This window comes from Austrofundulus limnaeus, unplaced genomic scaffold (genome assembly GCF_001266775.1).
Source record: "Austrofundulus limnaeus strain Quisiro unplaced genomic scaffold, Austrofundulus_limnaeus-1.0 Scaffold912, whole genome shotgun sequence".
In the NCBI taxonomy this organism is placed as follows: Eukaryota; Metazoa; Chordata; class Actinopteri; order Cyprinodontiformes; family Rivulidae; genus Austrofundulus; species Austrofundulus limnaeus.
Window position 1 is genome coordinate 54,687 of NW_013953314.1, and position 16,317 is coordinate 71,003.

A 16,317-nucleotide genomic window follows, 5' to 3' on the forward strand; every position below is an offset into this window, starting at 1 on the left:
CATTTGTATCTCTTAAATTATATTTAATTATTTTTTAGATTTTTCTCACAAGTCTTTTCATTTCCATGTGTTGCTTTTACATTTCTCTGCCTCCTGTTTTTACTCACCTTATGCATTTCTGCCTCATTATGTAAATAATGTGGGAGGAGCTTCTCGGGTAAGCTGCTCTCCTATTGGTCAACAGACAGGAAGTAGCAGGATCCATGTGCAGATCTACTGTGCTGCTGCTGCTGCCTCAGTTTAGATTCAAGTTTAAAATTTAGTTTAAAACCAAGGCACAGGTAATTTTTTTCCTCTTTGTTTTTGTTTTTAACTTAATTGGTGCACTTTATTTGTATTTATTTATTTATTCGTCCTTTTATATATTTCTGCTTTTATTTTTAATTATGTTGCTTTCGGTACTCTGTATAAAACAACTTCAAATGATGAAAATTATCAAAACATGCAGAGACTTTAATCTAATTTAAGTCTAGTCAGAGTCTGAATCTAATTTAAAAATAAAACCAAAAGCTTCACCAGCTTTTCCCCAACTTTATAATAAATTATTTTCATTCAGTCGCTGAATCCTGAGCTGCTCTATAAAAATAATCCCACGTTTTCAATGTGTTGCATCACATATAAATGTGTCAAAATTCTAAAAATGTCTAAAATAAATTTTGTATTTCTCATAACAAGAAATGCTGAACTCCAAACGACCTCCACAATACTGGAGCAGAAACTTGTAAAATATTATTTTTTGTAAACTCTGACCACTCACACGTCCCTGTTCTCTCTGCCTTTTTTTTCCCAAACACGTAGATGCTAATTAGCTTCAATTCCAACCCCGGAGGCTTCACCTCCGCCTACGTCCACCTGTCGTGGCAGAGACATTCTCACACTTATCGGTGTTTTATGACCTCCGTATCGCCGGCTGGAAAACATCTGCGTGGCTAATGAGGCCTGGCAGCTCGTGTCCTGCAGTGTTTATGGAGCGGCGGGTCTTTAAAAGTCTGTGCCCAGCTGCTCTCAGCAGTTTCTAAATCTTGCTGATGTGAGCTGTTGAACTTTCACTCCCTCATTACTCTGAATTACTGGAATAAGCAGGCGGTTAAAGTGGTTGTAAATATTAATCAGACCTGCTCTGAGATGTCCGGCGAATCTGAAAACAACCTGGTTTTATTAGAATAAATGGATTCCAGCGCAGCACCCAGATGCTGATGGTCTGGAGACCCTATGTCTCGTCTGATCACAGCTGGAGATGAGGACTATCTATATCTATATCTATATCTATATCTATATCTATATCTACTGTATATACAGTATATATATATATATACGAAGGAAATGATTGGCTGTACAGGAAGCATTTGGCTGAAGTTTGAGTCAAACATGGTGGACTTTACTTTAACATTAATGTAAGACTTGAGGAGTCTGGATCTGGGCCAACAGGACTTTTTCCAGTTGTGATCAGGTTGGTCCAGATTTGAGAAGTGTCCTGTGATCAGATCTGTGGCTTCACTCAGGAATAGTTGAGAAGACATTTAGACTTAAAAAAATTATGGCAACAAAGTGACAAATTATATAATTGAATAGATTTTAATAATTTCAACTTTAAGTTAAAAAAACATTGGTCACATTTTACAATAAGGTACACAAAAATTGCTTAAAGGGGCAATATTATGTGTTTCATAGGCATACATTTAAATACTATACCATAATAAAGTATCTATGTCACCTTTAGCTGCTATTAAAATGCTGTTTTTTATGTTTAAATAGAAAATAAACGTATCTTCTCATTACCTCCTCGTCTAAACGTCTTGAAATTGGCCTCTGTCTCTTTAAGAACCACCTTCCGCTTCTGTCTCGCCCATTTCAGTGCACAGGGGGGAGGGCTGCCATGATGCAGTTTACTTGGCATCTGAAAATACATTTTCTCAAAGGTATTTTGAATCTGAAAAGAGCTTCACTGGGTGAGAACTAATGTTGAGAGCTCAGCAGACAGTTTAAGTTTCACTTTCACTCGAGATCCTGCAGGAGTCATGGGTGGGGTGTGTGGGGAAGAAGGGGGGGGGGCGCTCTGCCAGAAGAAGTTCAGCTTAAAGACACGTCCCAGGGGCGTTCCTGGTGCCAAAAGGCGTTCCTGGTCCCCACCTGTCGTTTTGCTCCTCAGCATGGCTTCATAAAAACACTGCAGGATTTCTCAAACATGATGAATGAGTCAAAGCAAGGCTTTGGGCATGTTTTTTTTTATGAGAGTATAACATTATAACATGATATGAAACTAAAAAAAAAGTTGATTTTACATGATATTGCCCTGACGAACTACTCAGTAGTTACTAAGTCAGTTACTGTACTTAGTAAGTAGTAGCACTTAGTAACTACTAGTAGTTACTAAGTAGTTAGTAGTAGTTATTAGTAGTTACTGATGAGTTACTGTGGCTGTGTCCAAAACGCTGGGCCGGGTCCTCTGAAGGCCGAATTTGTCAGCTGCATATGTCACAGCGATGCGACGGAGGCCGTCCAAAACCAAAGACCCCTCCAATACGGCCGACAAATGAATCCTTCTATTGCCCCGAATTGAAGGACTGGTCCGATGGATCCTACCCGGCCCAGCATATACCAATAATGCATTGCAGCCCGACCGGAGATTTTTTTTATGCTAGTGATGGTGAACGAAGAGAGAGAAAAGAATACGATTTAAATAAAAGTAATGGACTGTGGACTGTGATGTCTCAGTTTCTGATGGAGGAGGGTTGGAAACTGACGTGTATCGCAAACCCACCCATACAGACCAGTATTTGATTCCCATCACCCACTGGAACACAAGTTAGGAGTCATCAGGACTCTGTACCACAGAGCAGACAGTGTCCCCACAAACACAGGAGCCAGGGAGAAGGAAATATCACACACAAGACAGGCCCTGGAGCAGTGKGTTTATCCTAACTGGGCTTTCCTGAAAGCAGACAAGAAACCAAAACAGGATTCCAGCCAACAACCAGGTGAAAATGAAGAACCTAAACCCAGACCCAAACCAGTCGTCATTCCATACAGTATATTGTGTTTCAGAGAAACTGAGACGTTTATTCTCTTAATAAGATGTCCCAGTGGCTTTTAAACCCTTAAACACATTACAACAAGGATTGTTTCACCCCAAAGATCCAGTTCCCCGGCACTAACAGAGTAATATAGTGTATGCTGTTAAGTGTCAGGAGGACTGTGATCAGTTATACATCGGGGAAACAAAACAGCCACTGTTCAAAAGAATGCACCAGTACAGACAAGCAACATCGTCAGTCCATGACTCTACAGTTTACACTCATCTACAGGCCAGGACTCTACAGTTTACACTCATATGCAGGCCAGCAGTCACTCTTTCAGGGATGAGGATGTTCTCATCCTTGATAGAGAGGAACATTGTTTTGAGAGAGGAGTAAAGGAAGCCATCTTTGTGAAGAAAAACYGTCCACCATTAAACAGAGGTGGAGGACTTCGTGTCCAGTTGTCCTCCTCCTACAATGCTGTTATTGCAGGCATGACTCCGCCCCCTGTGAGCAAAAGGTGTGAATCAGGGCCCCAACGATACTCAGGTGATGGAACACATGACCCTCTATGAACAATAGATCTAATCAAGGCACTAACGACTCATTGTTTGGCTGATGGTTTTCTTTCACATGTGACCAACCTGTTTGTCCACCATGTGGAGGCGGAGATTATAAGGCTGAGTTCACCTGAAACTCCTCAGACTGAAGAAGTCTCTTTGTCACTGTCCGTGTCTGTGTGGGTGTTTTATTTTGGTTACTCTTCTGGTTTTCTGTCATGTATTTCTGGTTCTCCTTCTCCTGCCTGTCTTTGCTCGGCCCCGCCCACTCTCACCTGCTCCTCATGTTTCTCTCCCAGGTGTTTCTTGTTTCTACTTATTAGTTCTCCTTTATAGTCTGTTTTTTGTCCTCAGTCTGTGTCAGAGCTTTTGTTGTTTTTCCCTATTCATGATCACCATAGCCAGTGATTTTTGTTCTCTTGCCACAGCCTTGGATTATTGCTGCCACGCCAGCCTTTTATTTTGTTTAATAAAATCTTTTGCAACTCTTTTGATCGTCATTCAGTTCTGCACTTGGGGTTCAACCATCCAAAGTAAAGTCCTCACACTCTTGGAGGAGAGACAAAATGTTTTATTAAAGAAGAACCAGAGGACTTCCATTTTTTCTTTTTGATTTTTCTACCTGGATTACTAATATTATAAATGTTGAGTAAACTCAAAATAATTGTATGGCAAAAACTGATAAATTAAGTTTTAAAGACTAATTATTAAAGAAAATATATTGAGCTATACCAAATATCTGCAAAAAGTGATATAGATTTACTAATTAATTAGGTGGAATTAATTAATTAACTAATTATGCAAATGAATCAGATTTTTGTTTACCATTTATTTAAATTATATTGATTTATATCTGCTAACTTTATCAGAGTACAGACCTCCTTTTGTCCCTTGTTGATTTGGACTCGTCTGTTTGACTGATAGATTTAACGCTGAGCTTGTTTTGATTTTCATGGCTCAAATTGAAAGCATTAACTCTAGACTCAAGATTAGTTTCTTGAGATTTTTCATATGTAATTAGGATTAGCTTCAGTCAGTTTCACCTCTGAGACCTGAGTCAGGGTCGAATCAACCTTATCTGGACTGTGGGAAATTGCTCGGCACTGTGAATTCTTTGGAGACGTCCTGCAGATCGTGTGCGTGTCGCCTCCTCCTGCTGCCCTGCAGAGGCTGCAGAGCTGATTCTTGTTCTATCGTTAGTTTTTGCTCCTGCAGAGACTCAGCATCACATCTTCTAGTTAAGATTAACACTCAAGGTCATGAATTATTTATCTGTCAATAAATGCATTGAACGACACATCATTTCAGTATTAACCGGCGGTTAAAGTGTTCTGCGTCTGACCCGTGTTTTTTTTAAATTTTTTTTATTTTGTTTGTCTCAGTGTCAGGCAGGAGTCGTCTCCACTTCCTGGACCTGGGCAGCTGCGAGACGGACATCAGCAGGACCAGAGAGGGAGGCGGAGGCCAGTGTCTGTCTCTATCCGCCCTGGGAAATGTCATCCTAGCGCTGGCCAACGGAGCCAAGCATGTTCCCTACAGGTTTGAGCTCACGCCGTTAGCATCTTGATAACAGAAGACAGATGGACCCTTGGTTCCTGTGAGGACACTGGACAGCAGAATTCAATCTGTTTTTAATGACCCCTCAGTCATTTTAAAATGCTGGTTTATGCTGATGAATTCATTACTTTAAAATGCTAATTGACACATGTATTGAGTCCTCTGGGTGTTTATTATTCAGGCTGATTGTTCTGTTGAACTCTGCTTTTATTGCTTGACTTTTTGCCTCACTGTGTTCCTGTTTACGAGCCATTTCATTCCTACAGGCCGAGGTGTCCTCATTGTTCCACTTCAGTTTTATACCATCTTTAGAGCTTTAAACCACCTTCTGTTTTAAAGTGAAACATGTTTTTCTTGTGGAAATATCTGCTCTGCACCATCGCAGTGAGATTATTGAAGTTATCAGGTCGCATCCTCTTCATTATTTTCACATGAAAGCAGCTGATAGAAACACTGATTTACATGTATTTTTAAAAATGAGCGTAAAATCAGCAGCGAAGGCAGCAGGATTAGTTGATCCAGAGGAGGCAGCTAAAACCCAGGACTCATAATATTTTCACCTTTGTTGTTGGCATTAAGTAGAAGCGTAGGAAAAGGCTTAGAGTGTAGTATGTAAATCCAGCAGAGCATCCTCCAGGTCTCTTCAAAGACCAGATCTCACACTGTATGATCACATGTGGCGTGCAGTTCAAAGTGCGCCTCATGAATGTGAGATGAGGGATCTTCCTTATTCTGTTTTTTGCCCAACTGTTGCGCGGTGTAATGAATGGTCTCTGGGATCCTGTGGGGTTTCCCGGACCCGGAGTGTGTCTTTCTTTCTTCCCTTGCTTTTTTGGGACTAACGAGGGTTCTCTTGATGTATTATTCAGGGACAGCAAGCTCACCATGCTGCTCAGAGAATCTCTGGGTAACATCAACTGTCGAACCACCATGATCGCGCACGTCTCGGATTCTCCGCTGAACTACCTGGAGACGCTGACCACGGTCCAGCTGGCCTCACGAATCCACCGCCTGAGGAAGAAGAAGGCCAAAGTAATTCATGTTTTATTTAATTTTACTTCTTCTGGCTGATTGTAAGAACTGAGTAATGTATTGCTAAAACAACCTAAATATAAATAATTTACAAATAAAAGCTTCAGATATCGAATCTTCTAGTGTTTTAAGGTTAGATCCCAAACTCCACCTCCATATATTACATACACAAATACCAGGTATACCTGGTACATACTTAGCTCTTGGTCATACCTATAGTGTACATATCAAGTAAAATACTTGGTATGTACCAGCCAGGTAAGTAACCTGGTACCTGGTATGTATTAAGTACTTACCAGGTACATATTGCTTACCCACCTGGTACATATTTGGTTTTACCTTGTACCTATGGGGTGCCGTTTGTAAAGTTACACAGTCAAAAATTACCACCAATATTTTGTTTTGTTTAGCCTTTTATAAGAAAAAAAGAACAGATTTATTTTTCAGTCAGTTTTTCACCACATGATTCATACATTATAAATGTCATAGTTTATAAACTAAATATTTAACTTTCAAATTAAATATTTAGTTAACAAGCTAAATATATAACTTGTGACTTAATATTTAGTTTTGAGCTAAATATTTAGCTTGTAACTTAAATATTTAGGTTGCAACATAAATATTTAGCTGGCTAGGTAGCGACCTAAATATTTAGGTAGGTAGCTAAATATTTAAGTCACAAGTTAAATATTTAAGTCACAAGTTAAATATTTAGCTTGCTAACTATGACATTTATAAATGTATGAATCATATGGTGAAAAACTGACTTTGAAAAATAAATCTGTTCTTTTTTTCTTAAGAAAGGCTAAATAAAACAAAAATATTGGTGGTAATTTTTGACTGTGTAACTTTACAAACGGCACCCCATATTAGTTTACATATCTAGTAAAATACCTGGTATTCACCAGCCAGGTAAGTAACCAGGTACCTGGTATGTATTAGGTACTAAACAGGTACATATTGCTTACTTACCTGGTACATATTTAATTTATACCTTGTACCTTTAGTTTACATTTCAAGTATAATACATGGCATGTACCAGCCAGGCAAGTAACCAGGTACCTGGTATGTATTAGGTACTTGCCTTATATGTATTACTTAACCTGGTACATATTAAGAACCTACCTTGTACTTATCTGGTGCTGTGTACCTTAAAAGCCATGTACATAACCAGATAAGTAATTTTACTCTTGGTATTTATTGGGTATGTAACTGGCTGCACATTTTTGTGTTTAATGTCAGGTCTGAACCATCAGCAATCAGCTTTTTGAATCATTCAGTTTCAGCAACACGTGTGAATGACGTGTACTGAACTGAAAGGCTTCGGCCTCTTAAAAAAGTTCCGATTGATATTTTGTGGTCAGTGACTGTAAAACCTCTCTAATGTAGATCTCCAACAGAAGACCATGAATCCACTGTTATTTTCCTCTGATATGACAGATAATCAATGATGGTGTTTCTGCAGGAATGAGATGGCCTCTCACCCTCATTGATCTAACTGATGGCTTTTATTTGAATTTCAAAGGATATAAAAACATACAGCAGGAGAACAAGAGGCACACGCAAATTACTGACAATAATTTGAATTCAGCTTACATTGTGAACTTTTACCCTTGGACTTAATGGACATTAATAACTCCAAACATTGATTTGTATTCAGGTTGTTTCAAGTTTTCTTTGTTGTGTTAATGTTTTGTGTTTTTTATCTCCAGTATGCTTCCAGCTCTTCTGGAGGGGAGAGTTCCTGTGAGGAAGGCCCTGCCCGTCGGCCTCCTCCTCTCCGACCCCTCCACCCTCGCATCGTGGCTCTGGACTCAGAGACCCCCCTGCTTCCCTCCAGTGATCCCGACTATTCCTCTAGCAGTGAACAGTCCTGTGACACTGTCATCTACATTGGGCCTGGAGGGACAGCAATATCCGACCGAGAGCTGAGTGACAACGAGGGTCCACCTTCCTTTGTTCCCATCATTCCCTCTCTGAACAAAAAACGAGCCAAAGTCACACCCAGGAGAGACGGAGATCACTTGAAGTGCAACACGTTCGCGGAGCTGCAGGAGAGACTTGATTGCATCGATGGCAGTGAAGGTCTGGCAGCTTCTAAAGCCTCAGAGGAAACTCATCCACCTGAATCCCAGAGCACAAAGAGTCCTGATCAGAGAGAATCCAGACTCCTCTCAGACGGGACCCTACCATCCTCTAAAAGGACAAGTGCTGATGGTGAGAAGCTTACAGCTGCCCCCGTTTACCCATGTTTGGTGGGGTCCAGCGGGAGTTTCTCCCTGGATTCAGAGCCTGTGGTGCGTGAGAAAGTAAGAGGCAAACCCAAGCTGCAACCCTCACAAACCTCTGCCCCAACATCTGCAACAGTCACGCCTGGAGAAGCTCCCAGCAGGACTCCCCCTGTCGGCATGAGCTACCAGGTGCCATCCGACACATTTAGTCCCCCTCATGTCAACAAATACCCCATGGAGGTCAGCGGTTTTCGTGCTGCTCTTCTAGGAAGGTGCATGGACAGAGACTTCCTGAGGACTACAGTCACGCTGCAGCAGCCTGTGGAGTTGAACGGGGAGGATGAGCTTGTTTTCACTGTCATCGAGGAGCTTCCACTCAGCCTCATTCCGGGCAACGGCCGCCCACCCAACCTCCTGAGCTTCAACGCAGATCGCTCGCCGCAGGCCTTGACAACAGGCTCGCGACCAGTCAGCATCATCGCAAGCATCAACGATGAGTATGATGCTTACACTTCTCAGCACGGGGCTGAGGGGTCAGACTGCAGGACACTTGTTGGAAGTGAAGGCAGTGGTTTAACAAACAGGCTTCACTTCAGGGAGGAGACTTCATCCGTTTTGAGCTCACCGAGTATATTTCATAGAGAGAGATTCCTGCAGCATGGTCTGAAGAGCACATTGAACGACAGCGGTGTCTGTTTCTCAGAGCTGGACAGTGACCCTGCAACTCCACAAAAACCCTCTTTTACCGAGCACTCTCCTTCCCCCGATTTAGCCAAAGTCCCCTCCAAAGGCTCCCCTAAGATGAGAGCCAGCACCCTGAACACCTCAGCAACAACCCAGAATCCCCCAAATACCACCCACTCAAGTCTTCCCAGAAAAAACAAACCTACCTCATCTGCTGCTGTGGGTTGCAGCAGGCAGGAAGGAAGACACGAGAATCTTTTGCTTCAGGGAAGCAGATTCGTCGATCCCAGAGAGGCTGGGGTTCTCTGTGATGGTAAGTCAGTGAGAAGTGGCACGAATACCATTTCCTCTAGGAAATATGGAGGGAACAGCAACAGCATGCCTAGACCTCCAAAGACGCAGATATCGTCAGCTCAGAGGGTTGTGGATGGTTGTGAGAAGCCCACCAACAGGAGAGGAGACACCCTCATCAAGATGCCTCGACTCACTCGAGGTGCGACGACCCTGGGAACTGTTTCCACTCCCCAGAGCTCGGAACCGAAGTGGAGTCACGAGGCTGCCTCGGAGATCGGGATGATAAGGTTTTCATCACTCGGAAAAAAGTCAAACGAACAAAAGAGCATGATCTCTAAGTTTGGATCTGAAAACATCTCTCATCTTATTCCACCTTTCAGACAGTCCAGCCAAGAACAGAAAACAAGTTCTCCAAGTGCCTTAAAGACGAGCAGTGACGGTGGGAAGTTTGTTTTCCCCAAAACTTCAACCCCAGAGGAGGAATTCATTGTCAGGCTTCCAGCAGATTCATTCAGCCACAGGACATCTAGCTTAAAAACTGATCATGGTTCTCTGAGGACATCTTCCAGCCTGAAGACACGAGGAGCCAAAGCAGATTCTTCCAGGTTTTATGGGAGTTTAATGTCTCTGGAAAGATGTGACAGTCCACCATCACCAAGCTCAAAATCGGAGGTGTTTAAGGATAGTAGCAGCAAGTCCAACAGATCAGCACCAAAACTCAATCTTCCAGCCTCAAACTCCACCTTGTCTTCTCAAGTTTCTTCTGCGGCTTATGCAACCAGCAACAAACTGGGTCAGGTCCGAGGTGCTGTCGGATCAAGAGCTGCTGCTTCTGGAGGACTGAAGGCTCGATCATTGTCAACCAGCAGCTCGAAGAGCTTTAGTTCCTCTCCCAAACCTTCAGAAACTCCAGCTGTGTACAGCACCGGCAGCCTTCCTCCAACCGGCAGATCTCCTTCTCGAGCCGGAAACGGAGCTAAGCTGGGACGAGGCACCATCATGGGCACAAAGCAGGTCGTCAACAGGGTGGCTAACAGCCGGGTCAGCGAGCTAGCTGCTGGGAGGAAGCAGCTCAGCCGGGGACTCGGAGAAAGTGAGAGCTGCGACAGTGGGACGAGCAGCGCGAGCAGGTCGCCGCTCGGTACGCCGCTGCCGTCGCCCTACAGTAAGATTACCGCGCCTCGCAGGCCGCAGCGCTACAGCAGCGGGCACGGCAGCGACAATAGCAGCATCCTCAGCGGCGAGCTGCCCCCCGCTATGGGCCGCACGGCCCTGTTCTATCACAGCGGGGGCAGCAGCGGCTACGAGAGCATGATCCGGGACAGCGAGACCACCGGCAGCACCTCATCGGCGCATGACTCCATGAGCGAAAGCGGAGCGTCCTCGTCCAACAGAGGCCGGGTGTCCAAGTCCCCCAAGAAGAGAGGAAATGGTGAATCCAAAGATTTCCTGTTAAAACAGTGATGATGTTGGTGAAAGTGTCACATACAGCTAATTATTTGGAGTTCATAGAGGAGTCCAAAGCTGTTTCTGTCTGTAAATCATCTCTCTTTGAAGGTGTAGCCATGTGAGCATCGTTAGCTTATTAATGAATAAAACTACAGAAAAATAAAAGCTCAGGCTTTAGAAACCTGAAGCCTTTAAATGGATCCATGATTAGTTGTAACATTAGACTTTATTTAATAAACATATATATTTAACTGTAAAATAAAGACTGTAAAAATACTGCAGGCTGTTTAGTTTCTATAATTTTTAAACTAAAAGTTTGAAGATATATTACACGGACAGGGCCATTTTATTTATAAGCAAAGCATTCTGGGTAAATGATGACCTGGATAGGTCCTCGGTGCGAGGCTGCTAGCAAGCTATATCCACCCTGAAGTTTAATCTTGGACAATATCTGATGATCGACTCTTTTAAATGAAACCAGAGAGCGTTGACAGAGAGGAGAAGGTAGAAATGACTCAGCCTGKAACTGAAAATATGGATGGAGGACAACAGAGCTGCTTCATGGAAGAAGAACCTCAGCTTAGCCTGTTAGCTTTAGCATTCGCCCTGATGCTATCACCATATATATGTATTAGCTCAGCGCTACACATTCTCCTCTCGTCACTGAGGTCCTCCATCCACATGACAGAGAAGAACGTAAAAATGACTCAGCAGCAACTGAAAATATGAATGGAGGACCTCAGATTAGCTTGTTTGTCGCTCTAGCACCGAGCTATTACATATAAGGCTATATAGCGTCGGCGCTAGCGCAAAGTCTAACAGGCTAATCTGAGGTTGTTCTTCCATGAAGCAGCTCTGTTGTCCTCCATCCATATTTTCAGTTCCAGGCTGAGTCATTTCTACCTTCTCCTCTCTGTCAACGCTCTCTGGTTTCATTTAAAAGAGTCGATCATCAGATATTGTCCAAGATTAACCTTCAGGGTGGATATAGCTCGCTAGCAGCCTCGCACCGAGGACCTATCCACGTCATCATTTACCCAGAATGCTTTGCGTGTAAATAAAAATGCTCCGTCCATGTTAAAATATATTTTTAAAAATTATAAAAACTAAACAGCCTACAGTATTTATACAGTCTTTATTTTACAGTTAAAATATATGTTTATCAAATAAAGTCTAATGTTACAACTAATCGGTAATCCCTTTAAAGACAATGAACTCTTGTTGCATTGCATTTCTATTTAATATTTGAATTTTTACTTTTTTTCTGTTGATCCAAACTTGAATTTTTACAAGAGGAGAACTGCAGAAGTGAACCTTCATGAAGCACGTTTTACTTCCTGAATCACTTATTATTAAACTGATGATTGACAGGTGCTTAAAGGAAATTTGCTATATTGGCTCAGGCAGTAAAAAAGCTATAAAAGTCACGTTTCCTTCAAACCGTAAAGAGAAATCACCATATTTATGGCTTTTTTTCCATCAACTGAAGCATGATGATGGGATGAAAGTGGCTGTTGGGTTTAATATTTCCTCTGAGGAGAAGGAATGACGGCTGCAGGAGCAAAGGTTCCCTTGGTGTTCAACACCCAGCAGCCTCTTCTCTGTCGTCTCCTCCTCCCAGCAGCTGATCGGATGCATGTGTCAGGGGGTCAGTGTGCAGGTGGATCAGCTGCCTGCCCCATCGGCACCGTGGACACCCTCCTCTCTGTTTCATGAATGTTTCATGAGGACGCAGTGAACGCACACGTCCAATTATCACCCTCACACACTCGTCAGGCTGTCTGAGGTGTGTTACTCAGTCAGGATGGTGTTAATCGTCAATAATGGTTGGTACCAATAACATGACTGACAGATGCTGTGAGGACTTTTGGTTCTGTAAAAACACCTGATGTGGATGAGGAGGAAAAATAAAAGCTAGCAAGCAGCAAACGAGTTGCTAACGAGTAGTTTGTTAGCTACTAATGACTGGCTAATGTGGCTAATGAGCAGCTAATGATCAGTTAACAAGGGGGCTAACAAGCTCTTAAAGATGGCTCATGAGCTGCTAATGAGCAGCTAATGAGTAGCTAACAAGGGGCTAATGAGTGGCTAACAAGCTGTTACTAAGTGGTTAATGAGCTGACTAACAAGCTGCTTATGAGTGGTTGATGAGCTAATAACAAGTGGCTAATGAGTGGCTAGCAAGCTGCTAATGAGTGGCTAACAAGTAGCTAACAAGTGGCTAATGAGTGGCTAACAAGCTGCTTATGAGTGGTTAATGAGCTAATAACAAGTGGCTAATGAGTGGCTAGCAAGCTGCTAATGAGTGGCTAACAAGTAGTTAATAAGTGGCTAACAAGCTGCTTATGAGTGGTTAATGAGCTAATAACAAGTGGCTAATGAGTGGCTAGCAAACTGCTAATGAGTGACTACCAAGTATCGCTAATGAGTGGCTAACAAGCTGCTTATGAGTGGTTAATGAGCTAATAACCTGTGGCTAATGAGTGGCTAGCAAACTGCTAATGAGTGGCTAACAAGTAGTTAATAAGTGGCTAATGAGTAGCTAGCAAGCTGCTAATGAGTAGCTAGCAAGCTGCTAATGATAATGAGTGGCTTTCAGGTAGCTAACAAGTGGCTAATGAGTGGCTAGCAAGCTGCTAATGAGTGGTTAATGAGTAGCTAACAAGTAGTTAACAAGTGGCTAATGAGTGGCTAGCAAGCTGCTAATGAGTGGCTAACAAGTAGTTAATAAGTGGCTAACAAGCTGCTTATGAGTGGTTAATGAGCTAATAACAAGTGGCTAATGAGTGGCTAGCAAGCTGCTAATGAGTGGCTAACAAGTAGCTAAGAAGCTGCTAATGAGTAGCTAGCAAGCTGCTAATGAGTGGCTAACAGGTAGTTAACAAGTGGCTAATGAGTAGCTAGCAAGCTGCTAATGAGTGGCTAACAAGTAGCTAAGAAGCTGCTAACAAGTAACTAACATGCTGCTAATGAGTGGCTAACAAGGGACTAACATGGCTACTGACTGAAGTGGCTAACAAAAGACTAATGAGTGTCTGATGTTTAACAAGCTGCTAACAGATGGCTTACGCTGTTAAGAAGTAGGCTAGCTAATGAGTGGCTCAAGAGTGGCTAATGAAGACTAACTTTGTAAAAACATCATCACAGACGACTGAATACCATGAAGAACTTCTCTTCTTCTCTCCAGGAGCCTTCCTGCGGCGGAGGCTGATCCCAGCTCCGCTCCCTGATGCCTCATCTCTGGGCAGGAAGTGGGTGGACCTCCCCCCGGTGGGCGGGGCACTGAAGGAGCCGTTCGAGATCAAGGTGTACGAGATCGACGACGTGGAGCGTCTACAGAGGGGGAAGGAGGTGGGCTCCGAGGTGAGGAGGTGCTCACAGATAAAACGTGACCTCTGACCTGCAGCAGGACGCAGGATGAGCTGGAGGAAGACGAGGGAGGAGTTATCTGTTTTTGACACAAACTTTGATTTATTTTCCATCTAATAAAACCTGATCTGTTTTCTTTCTTCCCAGCAGCCGTTTCAGGACGTGGAGAAGGTGAGTTTCTGGTTTCTGAATTGGTGGAGTTATATTTCCACAGCTGTCAGAGCGGAGAGTCGTCACCTGCTCCGCTCAGCTCTCCCTAATCCTCCGTCCTGCAGATTAACTCTGCAGATTAATGCTAATTTAATCTTCCGCCGACTCTTAATGAAATCCATGTGGACCTGCTGAGGCTTCTTGTTCCGCTCCTCTAATCCGCATCACATCCAAAAACACCGCCGGCAGCAGCAGCAGGACGCAGTCTCTGCAGGGTTCTGGTTCTGACCCGGTCTCTACTCCCTCCTCAGGGCCTGCTGTACTTCAACGCCCGGCTGAGGATGCTGGAGAGGCGGCAGCAGCAGATCAGGGAGCTGAGGAGCAAACACGAGCAGCTGAAGGTGGAGCTGGAGGAGGCCAAGGTCCGGCTGATGCTCCAACCCAGCAGGTGGACCGGAGAGTGTGAGTCAGGAGAACCGGAGAGACCTAGATTAGGTTCTGCTGAAGGAATTTGTTTTTTTTAAATAAGCAACCTGTCCCCTCTCGCCTCCCTCTTCGACCCCCGCCAACAGTTGACGTGGACCAGGACTTGGACCGGGAGTCCCAAGAGTACCTGGAGGCTCTGGCTCAGGCGACGGCAGAGCTGGACGACTGCGTCAGCCTGTGCAAGTCCCGCCTGATGATGGAGACCTGCTTCGACATCAGCATCAGCACCGGCAGCATGCAGGGGGGTCACCGGGGGACGTAGACGTCACGGCGTCGCTCGCTCGCTCCCGGGGAGGAAAACGTTAAAGAACTGAAGGTTCTGGATCAGATCTGTGAAGGAAGCTCAGGAAGTGCCTTTCTCTTTATTATCCACCCGATTATTTAAGTTTGTTTTCTCTTATTTATTATTATTTTGTATTTATTTGGTTATTTATGGTGCTAATTCACTTTTTCTTATGCAACGTGACTAAAATAACATCAGTGAGTTTTTAAAACAGAATAATCTGACTAAAGACGTCTGTGGCTCCTGCTGGTTTTCAGCTCCGTGAGTTTTCTGAATCAGACAAAAGCTGGACTTCCTGCAGACCCAGAGGTGAGGAAATGTTCTGAAGTCCTGAGAATCTGCCTCCTTTTATGTTTTGTTTTTTAAATCTTTTGGTTGTTTTTACATCTGGGATAAACAAGCTGCTGGAAACGGATCAGAAACAACCCGAAGGAACCGCAGAGAGAGAAAAACCCCAAAGACTCAGATAAAATAGTTGTGAAAAACTAGAGATTTACCTGCAGAATATTTTACTGAGAACAAAAGATAACTGATCTGTTCGTAAACTCGTTGGTTTCTGTAAATCTTTTATACAAACTTCTGTAAATATGACTCGGATCAAAAAAAGTCGAGACATTATGTAAAATATTCAAATGTTTCAAACAGAACGTGATGATTTATAAATCTCAAACACACATTTGATTCACAGAGGAACATGATCAACCCTGCAGAAGACCTGAAAGGCAAGAAGGAAAGAAAAAAAAATGTCTAAGTTTTGTTTCTCTTGACTTTAAGTCATGCGGTGAGTAAAAATAAATAAATAAATAAATAAAATTCAAAATCAAAATATTTTAATATTATTTTACCCTGAAGGTGAACATTAAAAAATTGTGATGTGCAATTTTTTTTTTTAGCAATTCTTTCATTTCTACTACGGAAGAGGATTAGGGCCACTGAAAAAAAATAAAAGGAATTCTGACTGTAATCTCAGAATTCTGAGAAGAAAAGTCAGAAATCTGAGATTAAAGTCAGAAATCTGAGATTAAAGTCAGAAATCTGAGATTAAAGTCAGAATTCCTTTTTTTAAAAATTTTCAGTGGCCCTAATCCTCTACCGTACCATGGCAAACAATGGAAAAGAAAAAAAATTGTCTTGATTTTTTCCCCTTAAGTCCTGAAAAGCAACAAACAGGAAGTTAATTTTTTATATTATTTATTATCTTATTT

General features: G+C 42.9%; 1 protein-coding gene across 2 annotated transcripts in view; it reads left to right on the forward strand.

The window, feature by feature from the left end:
• LOC106533242 (kinesin-like protein KIF26A) overlaps window positions 1–16,035 on the forward strand; it is a gene marked incomplete at its 5' end in the record, with an annotated part of 62,825 nt that extends 46,790 nt beyond the window's left edge. The window contains 7 exon segments of one of the 2 annotated variants that reach the window (XM_014029481.1): window positions 4,960–5,116; window positions 6,004–6,166; window positions 7,879–10,807; window positions 14,012–14,187; window positions 14,341–14,364; window positions 14,655–14,805; window positions 14,916–16,035. In XM_014029481.1, coding sequence (XP_013884935.1) covers window positions 4,960–5,116; window positions 6,004–6,166; window positions 7,879–10,807; window positions 14,012–14,187; window positions 14,341–14,364; window positions 14,655–14,805; window positions 14,916–15,091 — 3,776 coding nt within the window. 2 annotated transcript variants of the gene reach the window in all.
• Window positions 16,036–16,317: the final 282 nt, after the last annotated feature.